The sequence below is a fragment of the Carcharodon carcharias genome, chromosome 28 (genome assembly GCF_017639515.1).
Source record: "Carcharodon carcharias isolate sCarCar2 chromosome 28, sCarCar2.pri, whole genome shotgun sequence".
Classification (NCBI taxonomy): domain Eukaryota; kingdom Metazoa; phylum Chordata; class Chondrichthyes; order Lamniformes; family Lamnidae; genus Carcharodon; species Carcharodon carcharias.
The window spans coordinates 32054594-32080330 of NC_054494.1; the positions used below are offsets into that span (position 1 = coordinate 32054594).

A 25737-nucleotide genomic window follows, 5' to 3' on the forward strand; every position below is an offset into this window, starting at 1 on the left:
GAATTCACTGCTTGAGAGTGTAGTGGAGGCAGATTCAAACGTGAGTTTCAAAAGGGAATCAGATCAGCATACGAAAAGTGAAAAATTGCAGATCTACAGGGAAAATACAGGAGAGTGGGACCAGTTGAGTTGCTCTCGTAGAGAGCATTCACAGGCGTGACTGACCGAATGGCCTCCTTCGGCGCTGTGACCAAGCTAAGATTCTATGATTCTAAATCCAGCTCACCAATTGATAAATTGTGAAGTGGTACTGAGTATTACTTGGCACAAAAGAATTGGCTCGCACTTCTGGTCTGGTTTTTGTTGAGTTAATTTCAGTTGGGGCACTGAAATTGGCTTTGAAGAAATCAGGCTCAAGAGGCAAACACAGCCAATGTTCCGCTCCTGATCCATACCAATGATCTCAACTGGAAGAAAATAATGACCTTGCATTTCTGTAATATTTTATTATGTCTTAAACTTAAGTTTGAACTTAGTAAACTACAATTAGATTCCAATCTGACACATGGGAGTGCAGCTTAAATATATGGGCTCCTGTATTTAGTTTTGCAGACTGTGCAGCTTAGCTGAACTCGTAAACAAGCCGCACCTTTCAGCTTTGCCATTTTGTGCGTGTACAAACTAGCTGTGACAATTTGGGCAGTGCACAATTCTGAAGCACTATGTCAGGGAAATTTATCTCATTATGCCACAGTTGGAAATCATTACGTATGTTTGTTGCCCATAGGAAGACTAGCAGTGCTCAGAAGACCTAGTTAAAAAGAGGTACTCTTGTCTGCCAGTCTTTAAATAAATTCAAATATCCTGTTTGGTTTTCGGATGTCAGTATCTATGTGTTGGTCAAAAATGAATTAATTTGAAGTGCAGTTAAGTGGGCAAATGCTGTAAGCATTATACAAACAGCAAGATCCCATAAATGTGTTTTGGTGAATGACCAGTGAATCTGTTTTTCATGGTTGAGAGAGAAATGCTGGCAAAGACAATAGAACAATTCCCTGTTCTGCTTCAGATAGTGTTTTGGAATCTTTAATTGACAGCCAAATGATCAGACCAGGCAAGCAGTTTGAATAGAAGGTGGGAACAAGACTGGCAATTTTTTACTAATCAGTGTCCAAACTTAAGACATTGTCTAAACCTTGCAAGCTCAATTTTACATCAAATATTTGAGGTCATATCTTATCATCTCTATAAAACTGTAGAAGTGTAGGAATGACTGCAAATCATACTTTCTGAACCATTGGTTGGAATTATTATGGAAAAGGAACAAACTTGCATTTGTAGAATGCCTTATCACCCTTAGGGGAACATATGAGCCTGGATTTTATGCTTCCCTGCTGGCGGGTTTGAAGGCAAAACCCAGAGAGTACTATGCCTGCCCTTGGGCCTTGAAGCCTTAAGTGGGCAATTAATGACCACTTGAGGGCCCTTTCCCACCATATGGATATTTTACCCACCGCAGGGGGCAGGGGGCAGGGGGGGAGGCCCACACTTTGTGAGAAGCCCGGCAGTTTTTGCAGCAGGGGGCTGGCATCAGGCAAGGTGGGGCAGGGTGGCATGGGGCATCCTTCTCAGGCCCCAGCACCCATTGGAGTTCCTCCCTTAGGTGAGGAGGCAAGAGTGGGGACCACAGCACCCTGTTAAATCCAGCCCATATAGTGGATTACTTTGAAAGATAGCTACTGTTAGCATTTAGAAGCTGTTTCTGACAATGTTTTGACAGAGGAATATGGTCCAAATCCTAATCCAGGCTGGGGATTGCTCTCTTGGATTTTTTCAAAGACTGTTTTGTGTTCTGATTTTGAAACATGCACGTGCTTTATCTGCTTTTGTAGCCGGTCTGAAAACCAGCAAAACAGACTCATAGAATGAATTTTGAGGGTTAGTTAACTGTCACAGGTTTTGATAGCACCCCAACACAAATTTGGTAGTATAACACTCTGAATGAAAATTGATTTAATTGAAGTGTCATAGTGATTTCATCTTGGCAAAGAATTCAGTACAACAATGACTGGCACAGAAAGTTCAGAGCACTTGGACAGTACTAGCTTTAGGTCATTCTTGTTAGTTAAGCAATGACAGGAGAACTGCCTCATTACTAATATTTAAAACTTCAGCCAGCCTTCAGACAAGGAGGAAGATCTACAGAGCTTTAATTTACTTAAGTATTGAATTGTGAGCAGAGTGATGTAACTAGGAAAACAAAAACAAAATTACCTGGAAAAACTCAGCAGGTCTGGCAGCACCGGCAGAGAAGAAAAGAGTTGACGTTTCAAGTCCTCATGACCCTTCGACAGAACTTGAGTTTGAGTCCAAGAACGAGTTGAAATATAAGCTGGTTTAAGGTGTGTGTGTGTGTGTGTGTGTGTGTGTGTGTGTGTGTGTGTGTGTGTGTGTGTGTGTGTGTGTGTGTGTGTGTGTGGTGGGTGCGCGTGAGAGAGAGAGAGAGAAGTGGAGGGGGTTGGTGTGGTTGTAGGGACAAACAAGCAGTGATAGAAGCAGATCATCAAACGATGTCACAAACAACACAACAAAAGGACACATAGGTGTTAAATTGGTGATATTATCTGAACTAATGTGCTAATTAAGGATGGATGGTAGGGCACTCAAGGTATAGCTCTAGTGGGGGTGGGGAGAGCATAAAAGATTTTAAAATATTTAAAAATAATGGAAATAGGTGGTAAAAGAAAAATCTATATAATTTATTGGAAAAAAACAAAAGGAAGGGGGGAACAGAAAGGGGGTGGGGATGGAGGAGGCAGCTCAAGACCTAAAGTTGTTGAATTCAATACTCGAACAGAGGCCCGAACAATCCCCATCCACCACTACTCTCCTCCGTCTGGCTGAACTTGTTCTCACACTGAACAATTTCTCCTTCAATTTCTCTCACTTCCTCCAAATAAAAGGTGTGGCTATGGGTACCCGCATGGGCGCCAGCTATACCTGTCTCTTTATGGGATATGTGGAACATTCCTTGTTCCAGTCCTACTCCAGTCCCCTTCCACAACTCTTTCTCCGGTACATCGATGATTACTTCGGTGCTGCTTCATGCTCTCGTCGGGACTTGGAAAAATTTATTAATTTTGCTTCCAGTCTCCAACCCTCCATCATTTTCATGTGGTCTATCTCTGACACTTCCCTTCCCCTCCTTGACCTCTCTGTTTCAATCTGTGGTGATAGACTGTCCACCAATATCCATTACAAACCCACCGACTCCCACAGCTACCTTGACTACAGCTCCTCACACCCCACTTCCTGTAAGGACTCCATCCCATTCTCTCAGTTCCTTCGCCTCCGTCGCATCTGTTCCGATGATGCTACCTTCAAACACAGTTCTTCTGACATGTCCTCCTTCTTCCTTAACCGAGGTTTTCCACCCACGGTCGTTGACAGGGCCCTCAACTGTGTCCGGCCCATCTCCCGTGCATCCGCCCTCACGCCTTCTCCTCCCTCCCAGAAACATGATAGGGTCCCCCTTGTCCTCACTTATCACCCCACCAGCCTCCACATTCAAAGGATCATCCTCCGCCATTTCCAACACCAGCATGATGCCACCACCAAACACATCTTCCCTTCACCCCCCCTATCGGCATTCCGTAGGGATCGCTCCCTCCAGGACACCCTGGTCCACTCCTCCATCACCCCCTTCTCCTCATCCCCCTCCTATGGCACCACCCCATGCCCACGCAAAAGATGCAACACTTGCCCCTTCACTTCCTCTCTCCTCACCGTCCAAGGGCCCAAACACTCCTTTCAAGTGAAGCAGCGTTTCACTTGCATTTCCCCCAACTTAGTCTACTGCATTCGTTGCGCCCAATGTGGTCTCCTCTACATTGGAGAGACCAAACGTAAACTGAGCGACCGCTTTGCAGAACACCTGCGGTCTGTCCGCAAGAATGACCCAAACCTCCCTGTCGATTGCAATTTTAACACTCCACCCTGCTCTCTTGCCCACATGTCTGTCCTTGGCTTGCTGCATTGTTCCAGTGAAGCCCAATGCAAACTGGAGGAACAACACCTCATCTTCCGACTAGGCACTTTACAGCCTTCCGGACTGAATATTGAATTCAACAACTTTAGGTCTTGAGCTGCCTCCTCCATCCCCACCCCCTTTCTGTTTCCCCCTTCCTTTTGTTTTTTTTTCCAATAAATTATATAGATTTTTCTTTTCCCACCTATTTCCATTATTTTAAAATATTTTTAAATCTTTTATGCTCTCCCCACCCCCACTAGAACTATACCTTGAGTGCCCTACCATCCATTCTTAATTAGCACATTCGTTTAGATAATATCACCAATTTAACGCCTATGTGTCCTTTTGTTGTGTTGTTTGTGACATCGTTTGATGATCTGCTTCTATCACTGCTTGTTTGTCCCTACAACCACACCAACCCCCTCCACTTCTCTCTCTCTCCCCCCCCCCCACACACACACACACACACACACACACACACACACACACACCCCTTAAACCAGCTTATATTTCAACTCTTTCTTGGACTCGAACTCAAGTTCTGTCGAAGGGTCATGAGGACTCGAAACGTCAACTCTTTTCTTCTCCGCCGATGCTGCCAGACCTGCTGAGTTTTCCCAGGTAATTCTGTTTTTGTTTTGAATTTCCAGCATCTGCAGTTTTTTTGTTTTTATATCTGTGATGTAACTAGGTGCTGCTTACTAACTGCACTGTACAGCTGGTACCTGAAACGTGACTACAACATTAATTCTATAACCTCTGAGACTGCAATGCTCGATTGTATTTCTATCACTTCTAGAATGATAAAGCACAGAAGGAAGCCACTCAGCCCATCATGCCAGTGCCAGCTCTTTGAAGAATTCAGCAAACCACTTTACCTGCAGTTAATTGGAAGCTTGAGTATACGCATTTTGACCTCCATATGCTGTATTAAACATTAACAATTGAAAATGGCTTTTGAAATTGTGGTTGTGTCTATCTCTGTAGAACGTGCATGGTGTGTGCAACTTGCTGCTCGCGGTGCAACTTGCTGCTCAAGTTGCAAAGAGCTTTGGTTTGCTAGCTAATTTCACTGCAGCTGTACAGGATATTGTGCTTCCAGAACTTCAAATCATCACCTTTTCACTACACTGGTGCACAATTTTTAATCTTACAAATTAATTCTGTAACTAATTTTTTGAAACGAAATAAGCAAACCAGTACATTTGGGGGTCTTGGGTAATTGATTTTTATTTGAACCTTTGTTTTTAACACTGGTGTTTCTCTCTATTTGTTAGTTAATCTTATGTGGCATAGCTCACAGGTTAAAAAGGAGTTCTGCCTGAAATAGCTCCTCATCCTTCACTGCTTTGGGAATAATTTGCAGGATAGTTGTGGAGATAAGTATCTTGTTTAATACTGTACTGAGATGGGTAAGTTAGAGTACTGGAAATATGAATTTTTACAAGTTACATGGTTCTTTCTCCGACTTTCTTCATGTTTAAATTTATTTGTAATTGAGTTCCTGTCTGCTCTACCTGTCAATGTGATTGAGAGGAGTCAATAAGAATGAGAAAACAGATAGGTTAAGCCTACATTGTGCAGGCACTTGTTAAATATGTAGAGAGAAAGCAAAGTGAAGATCCAAGGCCCATGTGTGAGATGGTTACAAGGTTGATTGTGAAGAGTAAAAGGGAGAACTTGATGAATCAGAAAATAACAATTAATGATGCCATGCTTGAAGCAAAGAATTACATTTTTGAACTTCAGCCAAAGAGAACCAAGAACTGTTGGTTCTCTTTGTCTTGACATTCCTGGAATGGAAGGGCACTACGCATTGTGTTCGCTGTGTTGTGAAGCACCTTCACCACAGACTGCAGCAGTTCAATAAGAAAACTCACCACTACTTTCTCAAGGGATACTAGGGATGGCTTGTGAAGCGAAGTTGAAATAAGGTCAATTTTAAAATCTAAAGCATAAACAAAAAAGATGTTGCTTTTTATTATTGTATGTGAAACTAAACTTTTTTCTCACAACTTTCTGATGGGAATTTTCATCCTGTTTGGTAATACAGTTTATCCCAATTAATTGCTTTCATGTCTGTGCAGAAGCAGTTAAAACAGAACTGGCCTTAAAGCTACTAAACCAAGTTTCAAAGGAGTCATTTCAGCTATTGAGATCATTTGAGGAGAAGGAGGTAGATACCTACTTTCAAGGCATTTGTAAGAAATTGAGGTTAAGAGGTTGAACAATGTGAAATTGTCAATTAGATATACAGTATCACAATATAACATGCACTTATGACCTGATTAATGGTCAGGACTTCGTGGTCTTTCACTGTTGTAGGGTGTTGGATACCATTCGATAGGTCTTGAAGTCATCTTCAAAGTCTTAAGTAGGTTCAATGTATTTATTTATTAACTACAAGAACTATGTACATAAATACAATAAAGGGTTCAAGGTAGGAGCTGTCTCCATGCTTGCTTGTGCACACAGCTCTGTCCAACAATAAACTGACTCTGAGGCGTGGGTCATATCTTCTCTTACATCACTGTGTGAGTGGTATGATACTCAGTCCCACGTTAACCTTATATGTGTCAGACCCTTATATTACCACCCCCCCCCCAGTCTTTATTCAATATATTTCAAGTTATTCTACTTAACCCCATTTATTTATATCGTTATTACTACCCCATCTCCCTCCTTCAAGTCTGAGTGCATAGGTTCAGGTGGTCTGGAGGCCTTTTAACCCATTCATGTCTCGTTTGCACTGCTGTTGGAGGAGTGATAGACTCTGTGGTTGCATGTAAACTCTGTTGATTTGGAGGTTGCTCTGGTTTCTTTTTATTTTATTTTTCCAAATTCTTTGGTATTGAACCGCTCTGTGTCGATTTGGCCATTGTGGTGATAGATGGTTGTTCCATCCCTTTTCTTGTGGGGTGAACGGACATCGTGCTTGTCTCCATGTCATTTTTTTCTCCTCCCCTTTTGTCCTGTGAGTTGTCGCAATGTCCTCTGATGGAAGATAGCCTTTCCTGTTATGAGGATGTGGTTTTTTTAGTAAGCTCACCATTGTGTTTGGCTACAGGGTGTGTTGTCAACAATGGATGGCTGCTACTTGGTTCCAGCATCGTCTGTGGCACTGTCATACTGGTAGTTGCAGTGTTTGCTCTGTGGTCACAGTGTTGACCTCATCAACAGTTATCGAAGCCGGAGGTTGAGGCTCTTTTGGTTGTTGGTTGCTGTCTTGTCTGTCCTCCACTGGAGAAGTCATGGTAACCATCAGAGTGGTTGGCTGGTCTGACCAATGAGGGCTTTCCAGCACCTGTAACGAAAATGGACAAAACCTGCTCTGCAAAGAAAGAAGATAGTTCAGAGCTGAAGTCCCAGTCAGGATACCCTTGTTTTAGCTCTCAGGAACCTGCAGTTCTGTATAATTTACTACAATGGTTGTCTTGACATCTTCTGCTGTTTTGAAGAGATTCAGGGCTACACAGGCATCTCTACTCGAGAGAGAAAGACAGGTTACGGATGGTGTACATCAGCTTGAAGATTTGTTTGCCGCCATAGCTTTGTGGTTCCAGAATCATGCGTATGACCAGAAGTCAGATTCCGCGGACCCATAGAGTGGGGTGTCTGTTGTTCGAAGCCAGAAGTCTCTCAGCCACAGTTCTTTGTCTGAAAGGACCGTAACACTGGCTCCCATGTCCAATTCAAAGTTTGTGAATTGGCCATTAACTGCAATGTCTGCATTCCAATACGAAAATCCTGGATGTTTAATCTCAGCCAAGAAGCATGGCTCTGTGTCCTCTTGGCATGCAGTCTGCACCTCAGAAATCATCTTTGGGTCCTAAGTGCATTTAGATGTTTTGGTTTTGCACAGTTTGCTGACGTGTCGAACTCTGTTACATTGAAAGCATTGAGCTGAAATTGCAGGACATTGATCTCACCTGTTGGGGTGCTTTGCTCCACAGCGCTGGCACAGCATTCTACTGGTCGGTTAGGGTATTGCTTCCCTTGGCCTGGAGTGTCCCTGTTTCTATGCTATTAACTAACGCGACTGTGGGGTTTCCTTTGTACCATGGTTTAATTTTTTCCTCTGAATGCACAGTTCAGACGAACAATCTGGATAGCTTTCTGGAGGGTTAGGTCTTTCTTTGCTTGCAGCGTGTCTGAGAGTGTGTCGCCCGCTACTCCTACAATTATTCTATCCCTGATAAGTTCCGTTTTTAGGTCTCCGTATTCGCAGCCTTCAGCCATCCTGTGCAGATCATTGATGAATGAGTTGACAGGTTCTCCTGGCTTCTGGACACACTTACTAAATTTAGCCATTCCGAGGATTTTGTTGCTTCTTAGATTAAAATAACCATCGAATGATTTTAGAGCTTCAAATTTAACAGATGATTTGTTGATTCCTTGTCTAGCAAAAATGTTGTCTGTTATCAGGCCTATCGGATAAAGCAGTATGTTGACTTGTTCAGCTTCTGCCATTTTATCCAGACCTGAAGCAATCATGTATCTGAGGAATCTTTTTCTCCAAAGTCCCCAGTTATGTGATTGATCTGGACATTGTATAAGTCCAAATTGATTTGGGAGAGTGGATTTCCTGATCCATGGTTAAAAAATTTTAAAGTTTAGGTTCAGCTTTAAGAAGTTACTGAAATTCAAGATGGTGCTGCCATTCGTTTGAAGACAAAGGATTTACCCACGCTTGCCAAATTTGGCGGATTCCTGCTGTAATGGTACTCTCAATCAGCCTTGAAAAATTTTAAACAATGGCTGCTTTGATCGACTAGATGCAGACTTCTCTGTTTCAACGCTGTGCTTTAGGGTTGCAAAAGCATTGAATCCTGGCCTTTAGTCTCGATTCTTCCAAATTAATGAATTAATCTTTTTTTCCCTTCTTGGAATAAGCTTGGGCATGTTCAAGTGCCAACTCAGGAACCCGGCTGGCCACTGTGCTCTCAGGAACAGGCTGCTCTGACTTTTAAAAGACTGAAAACTTTTTAAAACTAGTTCTGAAGAAGAACTTGATTTTTTAGTGAGGTCCTTTGACTCTGCAATCCGTAGCTATTCAGACTTGAATGCGACCTCTGGAGTCCTCAGTTGCATAGTGGAGTCTTTTTTTCTTCTGCCCACTGCTTTCAGTTTTGCTATGGAGCTTCTCTTAGGCGACCTCTCTCTGTGTCTTCACTTCAGGTGCTTCAGGCAGGTCAAAATGCTGCTCTTTTAATTTTTCAGCTTTTGAATTTCTGCTTCAGCTTCTCTGATGTTCTGGGTTTTTTCAAGAGCTGCCATCATGTTGTAGGGTGCTGGATGGCATTCAGTAGGTTTTAATTAAGTTTTCACAGTCTATAGTAGGTTAACTGTATTTAGCCATTAACTGCAAGAACTACATTCATTTATTTATACAGTAAAGTGTTCAAGCTAGGAACTGTCTCTATGTTGCTTGTGCACATGGCTCTATCCAACACTAAACTGACCCCTAGGTATGGGTCATGTGTTTTCCTACATCGCTGTGTGGGCAGTACTGTAATCAGCTCTACATTAACCCTATGTGTGCTAGGGCTTTATACTATAATCATCACTGCAACAAAGACAGGTACATAGTAAAATTATTCATTTTAAAATCATTATGCTTGTGTTAGTGAAAAATGGAGAGCAGATTGAGTAAAGTTTTTATCCGTGTGCTGGGGTGTGTTCCTATGATATATGATCTGAGGGGAGAGTTGTTTTTAACTTAAATTCGGTTACATTGCCAATGACAGCCTTCAGGCTGAAAATACTATACAATTTTCACAACAGTAATCAAAGATTTTGTGTTGCCAACGTCAGTGAAAAATAAACCATAAGATACAGTCTGATCTTAATTCGTAGTTACAACATTCAAATTATATGATGTCAATTTTTAAGCACTAAATTTTCACTTTGCTATGTTATTTACATTGCCTAATTCAAATTAATAAATATGTCAGCACAACAAAGACCAAATTTATCAGGAGCAGGCTATTTAGGATTAGCATGCCTGTCTTTTTTTGAAAATAAAACTTATTAGTTAAAACACTGTTTATTTCATCTTGTTTTAACTAGTTCAGAAACTTGAGGGCAGGAGGCTGGGAGAAGTTGAGTGTAAGGAAGCTGATTTGACATACATGGTGAAAATGCCGCAGTTGCTGCAATATGGAGATTAACAACTATCCTTGTTGAGTAGTCTCCTATTGTTGGGTTCTGGTTCTTTGCAGTTGACTCTGTGTATCATCAGTGCTCATACATGCTTAAGTTCACAATTTTTTTGCCTTTGTATTTAGGTAGAGTCCTCTTGCGTCTGCAAATTTCATCTGGTGTTGCTAAGTATCTTCAGTGCTTTGTGCAAGCTTCACAGGCGTATGTTCATATTCACAGTATAACTGGTGTAGTCAAATATTATTACTGATGAAAAACAAAAACAGAATTACCTGGAAAAACTCAGCAGGTCTGGCAGCATCGGCGGAGAAGAAAAGAGTTGAAGTTTCGAGTCCTCATGACCCTTCGACAGAACTGTCGAAGGGTCATGAGGACTCGAAACGTCAACTCTTTTCTTCTCCGCCGATGCTGCCAGACCTGCTGAGTTTTTCCAGGTAATTCTGTTTTTGTTTTGGATTTCCAGCATCCGCAGTTTTTTTGTTTTTATTATTACTGATGACCTCATTGTGGTGTGACTTGCTGTCTGTTGGCTGGTGTTTGAGTCATCTGTATTTAAAGCATCAATTGTTTGCAGTGGAGGCTGATATGCTTTAAGGAAGTGTGAGCAATATACTGCTTTATCTTTCAATAGATAGATGAATTGCTGTTGTCTCTAAGAAATTCAGTGAGTATTATTTAAATGGTTTTTATGTTTTGTGATGGTGTTATATACTTCATGGAAACTAGAGCTTAATGCTAATGGATGTATGCAGTGTGATCGTATATTTATTATAGGCATTGCAGGATCTGTACACACTGCTGAAGTTGAAGTAATTCACATTTTACAGGCACTGAGCTATGAACATAAATAAAGAACAATCTAATTTTTTTTTCTTTCTGTTTACAGATTTTTGTCAAATGAATAGCAGCTGATACAAGCAGTTTAGCAGATGAGCAGATTCCACTGGATAAGAGAGAATCTGGTCAGAGTATGCTGACATGGCCCATATAAAGCTTCAAATACTTGATTAATGATCTAGAAAGGATTAAGATACACTGTGGAGCTTGTGGCTACAGGTTCAAAACAATGAGTTCATAGCCATCTTATCAAGGAAGTTTAATCAAAGGCGAGCCAGAATGTTTGGCAGAACACTGAACAAATAAGGAATGCGTGACGCAACACTTGACTAAGTGCTTTGGCAGAAGCTGACGTGTTTGTGTTTTTAAAAGATCTTCGTGTTGGTACTGGCTTTACAATATTTGAAGAACCCTTGCTGAAAACTGAGTTCTCTATAATTATGACTCCCTTTTAGCTTTCAATTATTGCCAAGTGATGGGAATATCTACTTAAAGAGTGCGAACAAAGAAATTCCGCTTCTGGTATTGTGAAAGCTGAATTCCTATTCAGTGAGTCCACAATACTGTGGTTGGATTCAGGACTTAAGCAACTGCTCGTACAATGCTGCACAGAGAGTTGTGACAAATTACTCCCAAATGGATTGAAGTTGTGTGAGACACTGTTTTAAAACTTCGCTGTAACAAAAGGAAGCATTGGCTTGGATATCGGTTGTGAACTGTAGTTTCGTAATGGAATTTCGAGGAGTGACCACTCAACGTCTGCTCCCTGCTGTGATTTTTAACGGCCACTTGGGGGACTGCCAGAACAACATTAAGTTTGTCGTTTGTGAACTAATGTGAGATTTTCTGCTATAAAACACTTAAAACCAGAGTTTAACAAACTTCGGCCAAGATGTCCTGGAGGAAAGGTTATTTCACACCGAACAATAACCTTCAGGGTATGTTTATGCCACGCAGCACAACTTCTATTGCAGCAAGCAAGGGACTGATGAATGAGCCTGGGCAGAATAGCTGTTTTCTCAACAGTGCATTGCAGGTGAGTAACTCTTTGATGCATGGTACTGCAGAATATATATATACACCAGAGTTATAAGTTTAGCTATCTGGCTTTATTTTTAACAAGGATACATTAATAAACTTGTAGAATAGGCATGTAGAATTGCAACATAGATAAGTATGAGGTATTTTATTTTGCTTAGAAAAATAAGGGACTTGCATATTGAGAAAACAAGAATCTCAATAGGGTGGAGGAGCAGTGGAATCTTGAAGTACAAATACGTAAATCACAAAGCTGCACACAAAGCTATAAAGCCCTAACAAAAGCAAACCAAGCACTTGGACTTATTTTTGGTGGGGTAGAAATGAAAATTAGAGAAGTTATGCTAAATTTTGATGAATGATATGGAGGTCTGAGTTCGCATCCCTCCATGGCAACTGGGTAATTTAAATTCCGTTAATAAATAAATCTGAAGTAAGAAACTAGTATCAGTAATTATGACCATGAAACTACTGGATTGTTGTTAAAAAGCCATTTGATTCATTAATATCCTTTAGGGGACAAAATCTGGCTGCCCTTACCCTGGCCTATATGTGACTCCAGAGTCCCAGCAATATTGTTGATTCTTAGCTACCCCCTGAAGTGGCCTAGCAAGCCACCCAGCTAAGGACAGCTAGGGATGGGCAATAACTGCTGGCCTTGCCAGTGATGCCCACATCCCTTGAATGAAGAAATAAAAAAAACTTGGAACTTGGTTAGACCACACTTGGAGGTCTGTGCAAGGTTCTGGTTGCCACCTTATGAAAAGGATGTAGAGACATTCAAGGATGCAAAAAAGACTTATAAAGATGATACCAGAACCACAAGGTTATATCTATCATGAAAGGATGAACAGGCTGGGGTTCTTTTCTCTTGAAAAGAGGGAATTGAGGGATGACCGAACACAGGTCATCAAAATTGTGAAAGCGTTTGATAGAGTAGACACAGAGCAGTGTGTGTTTCCACTTTTGGGAAAGAACAGAACTAAAGACCATCCATGTAAATAGTCACCAAGAAATAAAATGGGCAATTTAGAAGAAACATCTTTCCTCAAAGCGAAATGTGGAACTTGCCACCATACTGAGTGTTTGAGGTGAATATTGAAGATGCATTTACGGGGAAACTAGATAGGCCTTTAAGGAAGAAGGGAACAGAGAGCTGTGCTGATGAGAGTTAGATGAAGAAGGATGTTCAAATGGCGCATGAACACTGACCTGGATGGTTAGGCCGAATGGCCTTTTCCTGTGATGTATATTCCATGTAATTCTGTGATACTTTAAGAGAATAGTTATTTCATCCCCCACGTAACTGCCTGTAACTTCAAAAAAATCAAGGGCAGCTCCTATGAACCCACTATTGTATTCTTTATCTCACTGTGTTGTTATTCTAATAAATTCTGATTTACGTCAATGAATGCTTGATTAATTGAAGGTTTAATATTTAACTTGAAGTTTTGCCTAAATGCCTTGCAAAGATACTAAAAGATAGAAAAACTTACCATTGCTGCAGATTTATAGATACCAACAGAATTTGTATCACTATATTTTCAACAGTAACCTATTCAAGATTAAGGTTGGTGTGAATCCTACTTGCTAGTTGAAATTAATTTAGCCTCAGACATCCTAGGCTGATAGGGGGCAAACAAACTGTCCCAGGATTCTTTCAATGATGTTCTTGTGCCATTGACAAGCTTCCAGTTTTCTCCTCAGTTGTTATGGGGAACATGTTTACTGCTTGCTCATAGTCTGGGATAAGAGCTCCTCTGAGTAACTGCAGGTGTCATAGAGCTGTGTTTGTACACAGATGAAACATTGGCACAGCTAAGATTCCAAGCTGCGCACTCGAAATGCCAAATTCTTTAACTCTGAAAGCTACAAAGGCTGAAAGTAAGCTCTTTATTTTTCTAGGCTACATTTCAGCCATTTTGCTAACATAACATGCAAGGTGAAATAATGGACCATTTTGTGTGTTCTGTTTGGGATCCATGGTTCTCTGGCATGCCCCTCATCTTCCTGATGCCAATGGCTCAGCTATTAACTAGATAATCTAGCTAAAGCATAAGGGGAATGTTGCAATCTCTTCAGGGTTATTTATATTGTGGTATTGCTGCAGTGTATGCAGAAAGTTCTGGCGTACATATGTCAGGCAATAACACTGGAAGAAATATGCGAGTTCTTTTTGAAACTAGAGAAGGTAGTGAGGCAATGAATGCTGTTCGTTAAAGAGAGCAACCAAAAAGAACTATGGGGACATGGAGTAGATGAAGCAAAAGGCTGCTTATTTAAAAACCTCATCAAAAAGTTCAAGTTATATTCACTAGGCTGATAGCAGGGCAAGAGGATATTATGATTTTTAAAAATTTGTTCGTGGGGTGTGAGCATCACTAGCTAGGCCAGCATTTATTGCCCATCCCTAATTGCTCTTGAGAAGGTGGTGTTGAGCTGCCTCCTTGAACCACTGCAGTCCATGTGGTGTAGGTACACCCACAGTGCTGTTAGGGAGAGAGTTCCAGGATTTTGACCCAGCAACAGTGAAGGAACTGTGATATATTTCCAAGTCAGGATGGTGAGTGGCTTGGAGGGGAACTTCCAGGTGGTGGTGTTCCCATGTGTCTGCTGCCTGTGTCCTTCTAGATGGTAGTGGTCATGGGTTTGGAAGGTGCTGTCTAAGGAGGCTTGGTCAGTTCCTGCAGTGCATCTTGTAGATGGTACACATTGCTGCTACTGTGCGTTGGTGGTGGAGAGAGTGAATGTTTGTGGATGGGGAGTATTCCATCACACTCCTGTCTTGTGCCTTGTAGATGGTGCACATTGCTGCTACTGTGCGTTGGTGGTGGAGGGAGTGAATGTTTGTGGATGGGGAGTATTCCATCACACTCCTGTCTTGTGCCTTGTAGATGGTGCACAGGCTTTGGGAAGTCAGGAAGTGAGTTACTCACTGCAGATTCCTAACCTGTGATCTGATCTTGCAGTCATAGTATTCATATGGCTCGTGCAGTTCAGTTTTGGGTCAATTAGCAACTTGAGAAAACAAGGTTTAGTTCCTAAAGCTAATAAGGTTAAGTGGACTTAAAATTGAAGTGTTAAATTATGAATGGTAAGTTGTTAGCAAGAGTTCATAAGATTAATGTTTTTACTGAAGTCTGGTGAAATTTCTTTCATTAGACTCTGGGATACAATACCTCAAGTAGTTGTTGAAGTTGGTTCAGTCATTGCTTTAAAGAGGGAGTTTGATAAACACTTGAAGCAGAAAAATAGTGAAGGGGAAGTGGGGTCTTGTTGATAAGAGCTTTAAAGTGAAGTGAGCAATGGTGCAGACAATATTGGCAAAAATGCTTTCCTTCCGTGCTTTGCTTTCCTTATGATTTACTGTTTATGGCCATGTTTTCATTGATTGGTGCCTCTTTTTTCTCTGTTTCGCACCTTGGCACTATTGCTTTAAAGTTACAATGTAAATGCACATTAGTGGTTAATGTTTAAATAATGCAATGTGACTTGGGAAAGGATCTTGTATGAGATGGTGTCTGGGCATCCACAGTTCTGGTCTTACTGGACAATGACAGGTGCTGATTTGGGAGGCAGTGATGCCTTGGCAACTTGCTGCAGTGCATCCTGGACATAGTACATCCGGCAGCCCATACATCAGTGGTGGATGTTTCACCTAGCTGCTGAGATATTGATCAGGCAAACTATTCTGACCTGGATGCTGTTGAGCTTTTTGAGTGAGGTTGCAGTTGCAACTATCCAGGCAAATGGAGGGTATTCCGTTGTTTCCTGACTCTTCCTGATATGTTGTGGAGAGACTCTAGGGAATCTGGAGATGAGCCACTGGCAGAATACCCAGCATCTTACCTGCTCGAGTCAAGGCATTTAAATACTCATCTGAAATACTCTGCTTTCTCGTTATTCTAAAATTAATCAATAAAAATAACCCATAAAAGCTATCTTGTATTTTTAATTGCAAAGACAGATTTTTCAAAATGTGTTTTAAAAGGATAGCATTGTTTATTTATAAAAATGCAAAGATTTCATTCTCACTGCTTCTGTTAAAGTGCAAGGTATAATATTTCTAGTGATCTGACTGAATTGTTTTGGTAATGAAATTCAACACTCCAAGTGTACAAGTCTGCCTTGGATTGTTTCAAGCAGCACGTCCCTTCGGCTGTTTGCAACAGGCAGAGTACTGACTGTACTCAATCAGCCTGTGCTTGCAAAACACAGAAAATGTGTGGAACATTAGATGTGATTCCATGAATGGATAGTACTTGCTGAACAATCCTGAGTATGCTAAGAATTATACTAACAACTAATTTAGGGTTCTCAGTCAGGCTCACAATATGTCTCACTTATGTTTGTTGGAACCTACATATATTCATATGCTGGGCCCTGTGCTTTGGAAACAGAAAGAACATGTCCAGGCATTGTGGCTTTTTCAGTTCAACAAAAATTTGGGGAACATCTGTTCCCTGGTGCGTTCCCCATGGCAACACCTTGAGCAATCAGTCAAAATCACAGTGCAGAAGAGGCCCTTAGGTCCATCGAGTCTGCACTGACATGTGAGAAACACCTGACCTACTTACCTAATCCCATTTACTAGCACTTGGCCCATAGCCTTGAATGTTATGACGTGCTAAGTGCTCATCCAGGTACTTTTTAAAGGATGTGAGACAACCTGCCCCCACCACCCTCCCAGGCAGTGCATTCCAGACCGTCACCACCCTCTGGGTAAAAAAGTTTTTCCTCTCATCCCCCCCTAAACCTCCTGCCCCTCACCTTGAACTTATGCCCCCTTGTGACTGACCCTTCAAATAAGGGGAACAGCTGTTCCCTATCTATCCTGTCCATGCCCCTCATAATCTTGTACACTTCGATCAGGTCGCTCCTTAGTCTTCTCTGCTCCAACGAAAACAACCCAAGTCTATCCAACCTCTCTTCATAACTTAAGTGTTTCATCCCAGCCAACATCTTGGTGAATCTCCTCTGCACCCCCTCCAGTACAATCACATCCTTCCTATAATGTGGCAACCAGAACTGCACAGAGTACTCCAGCTGTGGCCTCACCAAGGTTCTAAACAACTTCAACATGATCTCCCTACTTTTGTAATCTATTCCTTGGTTGATAAAGGCAAGTGTCCAATATGCCTTTTTCACCACCCCACTAACATGCTCCTCCGCCTTCAGAGATCTATGGACACACGCCAACGTCCCTTTGTTCCTCAGAACTTCCTCGTGTCATGCTGTTCATTAAATACTTACTTGTCAAATTACTCCTTTCAGAGTGTATCACTTCACACTTTTCAGGGTTAAATTCCATCTGCCACTTGTCTGCCCATTTGACCATCCCGTCTATATCGTCCTGCAGCCCAAACCACTCAACCTCACTGTTAGCCACCCGGCCAATCTTTGTGTTATCTGCAAACTTACTAATCCTACCTCCCATATAGTCATCTATGTTGTTTATATAAATGACGAATAATAGGGGACCCAGCACAGATCCCTGTGGTACGCTACTGGACACTGGCTTCCAGTCACTAAAGCATCCTTCTGTCATCACCCTCTGCCTCCTACAACTAAACCAATTTTGAATCCACCTCATCAAATTACCCTATATCCCATGTGCATTTGCCTTCTTTATAAGTCTCCCATGTGGGACCTTGTCAAAGGCTTCGCTGAAATCCATATAAACTACATCAACTGCACTACCTTCATCGACACACTTGGTCACCTCTTTAAAACAATTCAATCAAATTTGTTCGGCATGGCCTCCCTCTGACAAAGCCATGCTGACTATCCCTGATCAAACCTTGTGGAGATAGAAACTCTCCTTCAGAACTTTCTCCAATTGTTTCCCTACCACTGATGTGAGACTCACTGGCCTGTAGTTCCCTGGCTTATCTCTACAACCCTTCTTAAATAGTAGAACCACATTAGCTGTTCTCCAGTCCTCTGGCACATCCCCCATGGCCAGAGAGGAATTAGAAATTTGGGTCAGAGCCCCTGCAATCTCCTCCCTTGCCTCCCTCAGCAGTCTGGGACACAAATCACCTGGACCTGGAGATGTGTCTACTTTTTAGCCTGCCAACACCTCCAATACCTTGTCACTCCCTATATAAATTTGCTTAAGAACCTCGCAGTCTCTCTCCCCGGGTTTGAAACCTTGATCCTCGTTCTCTTGGGTGAAGATGGATGTGAAGTATTCATTCAACGCTCTAGCGATATCCTCTGGCTCCACCCATAGATTGCCCCCTTGGTCCTTTATGGGCCCTACTCTTACTCTGGTTATCCCCTTCCCATTGATATACTTATAGAATATCTAGTGATTTTCCCTACTTTTACAAGCCAAAGCTTTCTCATATCCCCTCTTTGCTCTCCCAATTGCTTTCTTAAGCTCCACCCTGCACTTTCTGTACTCCACTAATGCCTCTGCTGATTTGCTTCCCTTGTACCTGCTAAAAGCCTCTCTTTTCCTTCTCATCGTAACCTGAATATCTCTGGTCATCCATGGTTACCTGGGCATGTTACTCTTACCTATCACCCTGGAGGGGACACACCCTAGAGTCGACTAGCCTTTTTTTGAGTTTAAGCAAAAGATAACTGTACCCTGGCGCATTCTCCTTGGCAATGCATTGACCAAATAAAGTCCACTTTCCAACCAATCAGCAATCTTTTTCTCATGCAGTATAAATTTTTGTTCCCTTTGAAATTTGGTATTCTTGCATCTGATGAGTGCACAACGAAAAGCTTCAATAGCATGTCTCTTTTTTCGGAAATCCATTTATGCGCTGAACAGAGCAGCCAAACTGAAATAAATATCAAATGTGAGAGGAACCTTTTCTCTCCCTCATTTTCTCCTTTTCCCCGCTTTCATTTAAATGTACTGGATGTTTAACAACTGATTCACTCATGTCAGCGTTGCTGCTATTGTAACATGTTTTACACAAGGTAGATTCAAACATTTGTGGATTTCACTAAAGGGTATTGGTAAGCAAATCAGATTTTCTATTTGTAACTGACAAGATTCTAAAACTCAGTGGCATGTTGTAAAATTTAAGAGCAAAAATGACATTTTATGTCAAACTGTTTTAGACAAGTAAAAACAGAATTACCTGGAAAAACTCAGCAGGTCTGGCAGCATTGGTGGAGAAGAAAAGAGTTGACGTTTCGAGTCCTCATGACCCTTCCACAGAACTGCTGCCAGACCTGCTGAGTTTTTCCAGGTAATTCTGTTTTTGTTTTGGATTTCCAGCATCCGCAGTTTTTTGTTTTTATCTCTTTGTTTTAGACAAGTGTTTAAGGAGGTGATTGGAAATTAGGGATGAGCTTGCTGGACCTAATAACCTTTACCTGTTCCTGATGTTTCCTGTTTTTCTTAGCTTGAATGCAAGAACTTTAAGGTTAATGAAAATTAACTGCCCCCTTGGCAGTTAATGTAGGAACAGCTAGTCTGTGAACAGTCTAACTTTCCTTTTTTTCCTAACTAGACGAGAGTTATGAACATACGTACAAGCATACGAACTAGGAGCAGGAGTAGGCCATCTGGCCCTTTGAACCTGCTCCGCCAGTCAGTAAGATCACGGCTGATCTCATTGTGGCCTCAACTCCACTTTCCTCCCTATCCCCTATACCCTTTGACTCTCTTGTTAATCAAGAATCAATCTAATTCAGTCTTCACCACTCTCTGGGGAAGAGAATTCCACAGACTCATGACCCTCTGAGAGAAAAGAGTTCCCCTTATCTCTGTCTTAAATGGAAGACCCCTTATTTTGAACTCTGTCCCGTAGTTCTAGCCTGTCCCACAATGTGAAACATCCTTTCAGCATCTACCCTGTCAAGTCCTCTCAGGATCTTGTACGTTTCAATGGATACATGCCCACTCTGTCCAGCATTTCCTTAAAGGATGACACCCTCCTTCCAGGAATCAGTTGACTGAACCTTCTCTTAACTGCTTCTAATGCAATCATGTCTTAACTAAGGAGACCAAAACTGTACGCAGTACTTTAGATGTGGTCTCACCAATACCCTTTAAAATTGTAGCAAAATATCCTGACTTGTGTATCCCCTTGCAGTGAACAACAGCATTCCTTTTGCCTTCCTAGTCAGTTGCTGTATCTGCATACTGACTTGTGATTCATGTACCCAGACACCTAGACCTCTCTGTACCTCAGAATTCTGCAATCTCTCTCCATTTAGATAATATGTTTTTTTTTAATTCAGTTGTCAAGTCCTTGTTTATGAGTCACTAAAAGCTAACATGCATTCTTTTTTATTCATTCATGGGATGTGTGTGTTGCTGGCTATGCCAGCATTTATTGGCCATCCCTGTTTGCCCTTGAGAAGGTGGTGGTGAATTGCCTTCTTGAACCGCTGCAACATTCAGTTAGGAAAGCAAATGGAATGCTGACCTTCATTACAAGGGGATTTGAGTACAGGAGTAAAGATGTTTTGCTGAAATTGTATAGAGTCTGGGTGAGGCCGCACCTGGAGTATTGTGTACGGTTTTGGTCTCCTTATCTAAGGAAGGATATATTTGCCATGGAGGGAGTGCAATGGAGGTTCACCAGACTAATCCCTGGGATGGTGGGATTGTTTTATGAAGAGAAATTGAGGAAACTGGGCCTGTATTCAGTCGAGTTTTGAAGAATGAGAGGTAATCTCATTGAAACTTACAAAATTCTTACAGGGCCTGACAGGGTGGCTGGTGACTCTAGAACCAGGGGGGACAGTCTCAGGAGAAGGGGCAGGCCATTTAAGACTGCTTTGGGGAAGAATTCTCTACTTCAGGGGTGGTGAATTGTTGGAATTCTCTACCCCGGAGAGCTGTGGAAGCTTGATCATTGAGCATGTTCAAGACAGAAATCATAGATTTCTGGAGACCAGTGAAATCAAGGAATATAGGGTTCGTGCGGGAAAGTGGCATTGAGATAGACGACCAGCCATGATCTAACTGAATGGCAGAGCAGGCTCAATGGACTGAATGGACAACTCCTGTTCCTGTGTTCACATTTTCCCTATTTTATTCTATCTGCCATATTTTTGCCCACTCATTTAACTTATCCAAATCCCTTTGCAGACTCCTTTTGTCTTCATAACTTATTTTCCTACCTATCTGTATCATCAGTAAATTTAGCAACCTTGAGGCACTCAATTCTTCAGTGAGACTAAATTTGTAGATTAGATCCTGTTCCCAGGTAGGGATAAGAAAATGTTCCTTTCTCATTTAGTTTCTATTTAAACTGTTGGTATACAGCGAGAAATCCTGGGGTCGTAGTTCAGGAAATATATTTCGTTTAAAAATGAACTCCTTTCTCATACTTAGCTTTTCTTTTTAATTACAGGTACTGAGCAGTTTATATTTTCTGTAAAGTTAAATAGTGAAAATTTCATTATTGATTAAATCATGGAAGACTTTAAGTAACTTGTTTCCATAAACCTTTCTCCAAAGGTCCTTTGGCACCTTGATATTTTTCGAAGGAGTTTCAGACAGTTGATCACTCACAAGTGTATGGGGGATTCCTGCATCTTCTGTGCTCTCAAGGTAGGAGCATTTTATTATGTTCTCTTTATTGTAACCTAAACTTTGTTTTGTAATCTTAATTTAAAACTCTGAATTCTTACTATTTGACTTGAAGAAGATGGTGTAGAATTCTTAGAATTTTAATGATGCCATCTTGGTAACATCTAACAACCATATTGCTGAACAGGTTTCTATAGACTTTAGAATAATTGAGGGTAAACTTGCATACAAGATTTTGCAGTAGTTGGTTATCACTCTACAATTGCTCAAGAGTTTGTACAGTAAGATAATGTAGAATAAAATAACGTTTTGTAACTTAATGTTATATTTCAGTTTATATTGCCTTGAAGTTGATGGTATTGAGTATAATTTAATGGTAACCATAACTCTTCAGAGTAAATCTGTTTGAGTTAATCTGTAAATATTCAGGGTGGAACTCTGAAACGAACAATCATTGCGTCTTTGTCCCATATTTTTGAGGTTGCTGAAATATATTTAAACCTTAAAATTGAAATCTCTTTCATTCAACCAAGGAATTTATTTTTCAAATCTAAAAAGGTCTTTAAAATACTTATGTAGTTTTCAGAATATGGGAAGGAGAACTGGACTGCTGCCTTAACCACTACGTGTTTGCTGTCAGTTTCATTATCTATGCCCATAATTGACATGAGCATTACTATCTTCAGCAAAGTCTTCTGCAACTTATTTCCAACATTATTTCCATGCATAACAAATTACTCTTAAAATCATGAAACGGTTCCATAACTTAAAAAAAAACTTGTTGCAAATAAAGTGCAGTCACTATAAATGCTGATTTGTTTTGCTTTGCTAACTAGTTTAATAGAATTGTTGTCAGGTCCACACATGTCCACCCTGGTTGCTTGCACATTGAGCTTGTGCAAAAAAAATTTAGATTTACCATACCATGCCATTCCATCAGTTGGTAAAGATTTTAGTTAAAGGGCAAAACATTGCCAGTGATATTACTTGTATTTCAGTAAACTACTGTTGACAATTTTCCAAGATCTTGGATTCTCTTAACTAAAACCACCTACAGAGTGCATTGAAGATCAGAACACTAAACCCACAACCTTGGAGAAATTCTGTTTGAAAAGAAATTCTTGGGTAATGAACCAGCTATACACATGGACAAAGTGACTGAGACCTGGAATAATAAACTAGTCAGGCATCAAAGTAATGCTTCAATAAACTTTAAACTTGGAGAAACTTGAGATAAGCACTCCATGAGACCAGTCAAGCCTCACTGCCCATCAGGGGATTAATTCTTGAATCTCAAAAAAGTAATTAAGTAGCATTGGCGATTGGTATGAATTTGCCTGTTGAATTTTATTGCATCCGGTCAAAGCTTAAGATCATAATATCCTGAAGTAATTACACATCAGTAATGCAATGAAGGCCAGAGAAGTCATTAAAGGACTGCGCAGTTACATGTAAATACTGCAGATTTTATTTAAGGTTATTGCAGAGAGTTAGTGACTTACAGATACAGATGCGAGAAGGAAAGTTAACATACACAAAGCAGGTATTGCACACTTGTAGTTCCTACAATCACTTGAATTTTCTCTCTAAACCACTTTGTGCCTTTATTTCTCTCTCTCTTTTAAAAATCCCAAATTCCATTTCTTCAACCGATCTCTCGGGTTCCTTTGTAACTTCTACATTTAGACCCTACATCTCTTCTTTTGAAGTGCCTCGAGACTTTTTTCTGTACCTGATGCAATCTATTAGTAGCTTGAGTTAATAGGGTATAGCTCAAAGTGCAGCAATCATTTCTGTAATTTTCAACAATAGAAAATTTTGTCATGCACGTGTATTATCCTTGTTCTTTTTCATCACTCAGCATATTTGGATCCAACAAAGACACATTTGAATATTTTCAGAATAACAAGAGACAAACTGTGGAAGATCAGAGAACATTAGGTGTCCATGAACACAAATCACTAAAAGGCAGTGTACAGGGACATAAAGGCAAAGGGAGGGTTAGTGTTTATCTCCGAGGGTGGGACCACCAAAAGGAGAAAGTTATTCTTCAGTTCTGCAGAGATTTTTTCAGGCCTCAACTGGAGTATTGTGTTCAGTTTTGGGCACCATGGCTCAGGAAGGATACATTGGCCCTGAAGGAGGTACAGTGAAGGTTTACTAGAATGATACTAGAGCTTAAAAGGTAAATTGTGAGCACAGGTTGCGTAAATGTGGCTTTCATTCCCTTGAGATTAAATGATTGAGGGACATTGTAATTGAGGTTGATGAAAGGATTTGGTGGAATAGATGTAGAGATCATATTTCTTCTGGTGTGGACAGCAAGCTCAGAACAACAAGGGGGCACAATCTTAAGATTAATGTTAGGCCATTGAGAAGTGAAATCAAGAAATGCTTTTTTACATCAAAGGTAGGGGAAATGTGGAATTCTGTCTCCCCCAAAAAGCTGTGAATTCTTGTTCAATTAAAATGTTCGAAGCAGACATCCATAGATTTTGTTAGATATAGGTATCAAGGACTATGGATCAAAGACGGGAAATGAGGTTGAGGTGCAGAAGTGTCATGATCCAACTAGATGTAGGAAACAGCTCCAAGGGCTTTTCCTTTGTCCCAATGATGACCTGCTTGATGACTTAGTTGAGTGAAAATATATTTTCATGGGTGGTTAGGGTGAATTTCTTCAGTCAGAATCTTTACTTAATACCCTGTGTGAAGTAAAACATTATCTAATAGCCAGGGGGATGGGGGAGGGATGGGGGAGGGAGTGGGAAGAGATGAAAGTAATACTTCAGAGAGTCACTTTTTTTAACTACCAAAAAATAGTTACTGCCTATGCCGCACGAGAATTCAGAGTGTATCTGCAAGAATAATGAAGTCTTTTTTTTCTGCATTATAAATGGCTTGCCTTTAATGATTAATGTTTTAGATGCCCCTCATCGTATTTTTCCATATTGCTGCCATTAGAATTGTCTGCAGGAATGACTCAAGCACTTGTCTGTTATAAATGGTGTCTCATTAATGATTTGTAGTACAAATTGTGTTATATAGCGAGTAGGATCCCAGGTCTTAATTTCGAATTTGAAAGGTGACTGACATGAATAAGCCGCACTGAGGTATGGTGACCTCAGTTGTTATTGATTCGTGCGGTGTTGTGCTCCAGTTAATCCTAGATCACCAGTTATTTATTGATGGTTTTTATAATCTGTTTATATATGGCAACAGAAACGAATGCTTTTTTTTTCCAAATTTGTGCGCACTGCAGTTATGTCAGCCCTTTAAGTGATTAAATAAATTTATTTTGCTGTTGATCATCTGAGATTAGTAATCCTGAGTACATTGATTCTGTCAGGAGACCAAATTCAAGAACCTCTAATCTTAATCATTTATCTATGGCCAGATTTGAGCACAGGCCTTCCCCAATTAGAGGATAAATGTGCTGCTTGGCTCAGTGGCAGCACTCTTGCCTGAGTCAGGCCCTTGCCAATGATGGCAATGAGCATTTATATTCAAGTATAGAAGGAACCACAATTGAACCTGATTCTGTCCTCATCTGACATCAACAACTTTGAAGCAGGAATCAATGTAAAACATTCATGAATGGAAACTCAGGCTATTTGAGTTGTTTTAATTCATGCCTCTATACCAGGAATGTTGAGATCAAGCGGAGCAAATAAGAACTTGCACCTGTACTGCCCTTTTCTTATCCTCAGACTGTTCCTTAGTACTTCACAGCAAATCGAGTACTAATGAGATTTAATCGCTATTTAAGATGGCCAGGTGTAGTCACCTGTCAATGCAGAAAGATCCCACAAACAATGTATTCGGAATTGAAGAATAGCCATGTGGGCGATGTAATGGAGAGCCTCTCTATTCTTCGAACTATAATCCTGAAAGAGTTGGTGCCATTGGAAGAGCAGGGTAAAATAGGCAACATAACTTCGGCTGAGCAAATGTTAATATTGAAATTGACTCTTTGGTCAAAGCTTATTGTTCTGTGTATTAGTTCAGTGTATTTGATAAATGTTGAGTGTATGATAATGTGCAGTCTAAGGCAATTCATTGCTTCTTTTTGTGAGTTAACCTTGTAATGGGCGTGGCATTTGCATTAGATTGCCTGTAAGTGAATTTAAGAAATTTGAATATGCCCTGACTTTGATGTGAAGCCATGCAGATCGTGCATGTCTCTTCCTATATGTTTCCAAATATTCCAACAAACAAA

The 25737-nt window shown here is 40.8% G+C and overlaps 1 protein-coding gene across 9 annotated transcripts in view; it reads left to right on the plus strand.

The window, feature by feature from the left end:
• The window catches only part of usp54a (ubiquitin specific peptidase 54a), a 143231-nt gene that overhangs the window by 33961 nt on the left and 83533 nt on the right, over positions 1 to 25737 (plus strand). For 8 of the 9 annotated variants that reach the window (XM_041176211.1, XM_041176212.1, XM_041176203.1 and 5 more), the window contains exons 2-3: positions 11019 to 12005; positions 21447 to 21539. In XM_041176211.1, the coding sequence (XP_041032145.1) occupies positions 11862 to 12005; positions 21447 to 21539 (237 nt within the window). In that variant the 5' untranslated portion in view covers positions 11019 to 11861. Of the gene's footprint in view, positions 1 to 10713; positions 10797 to 11018; positions 12006 to 21446; positions 21540 to 25737 lie in introns of those variants that run through there. The other variant, XM_041176205.1, reaches the window with a different exon arrangement.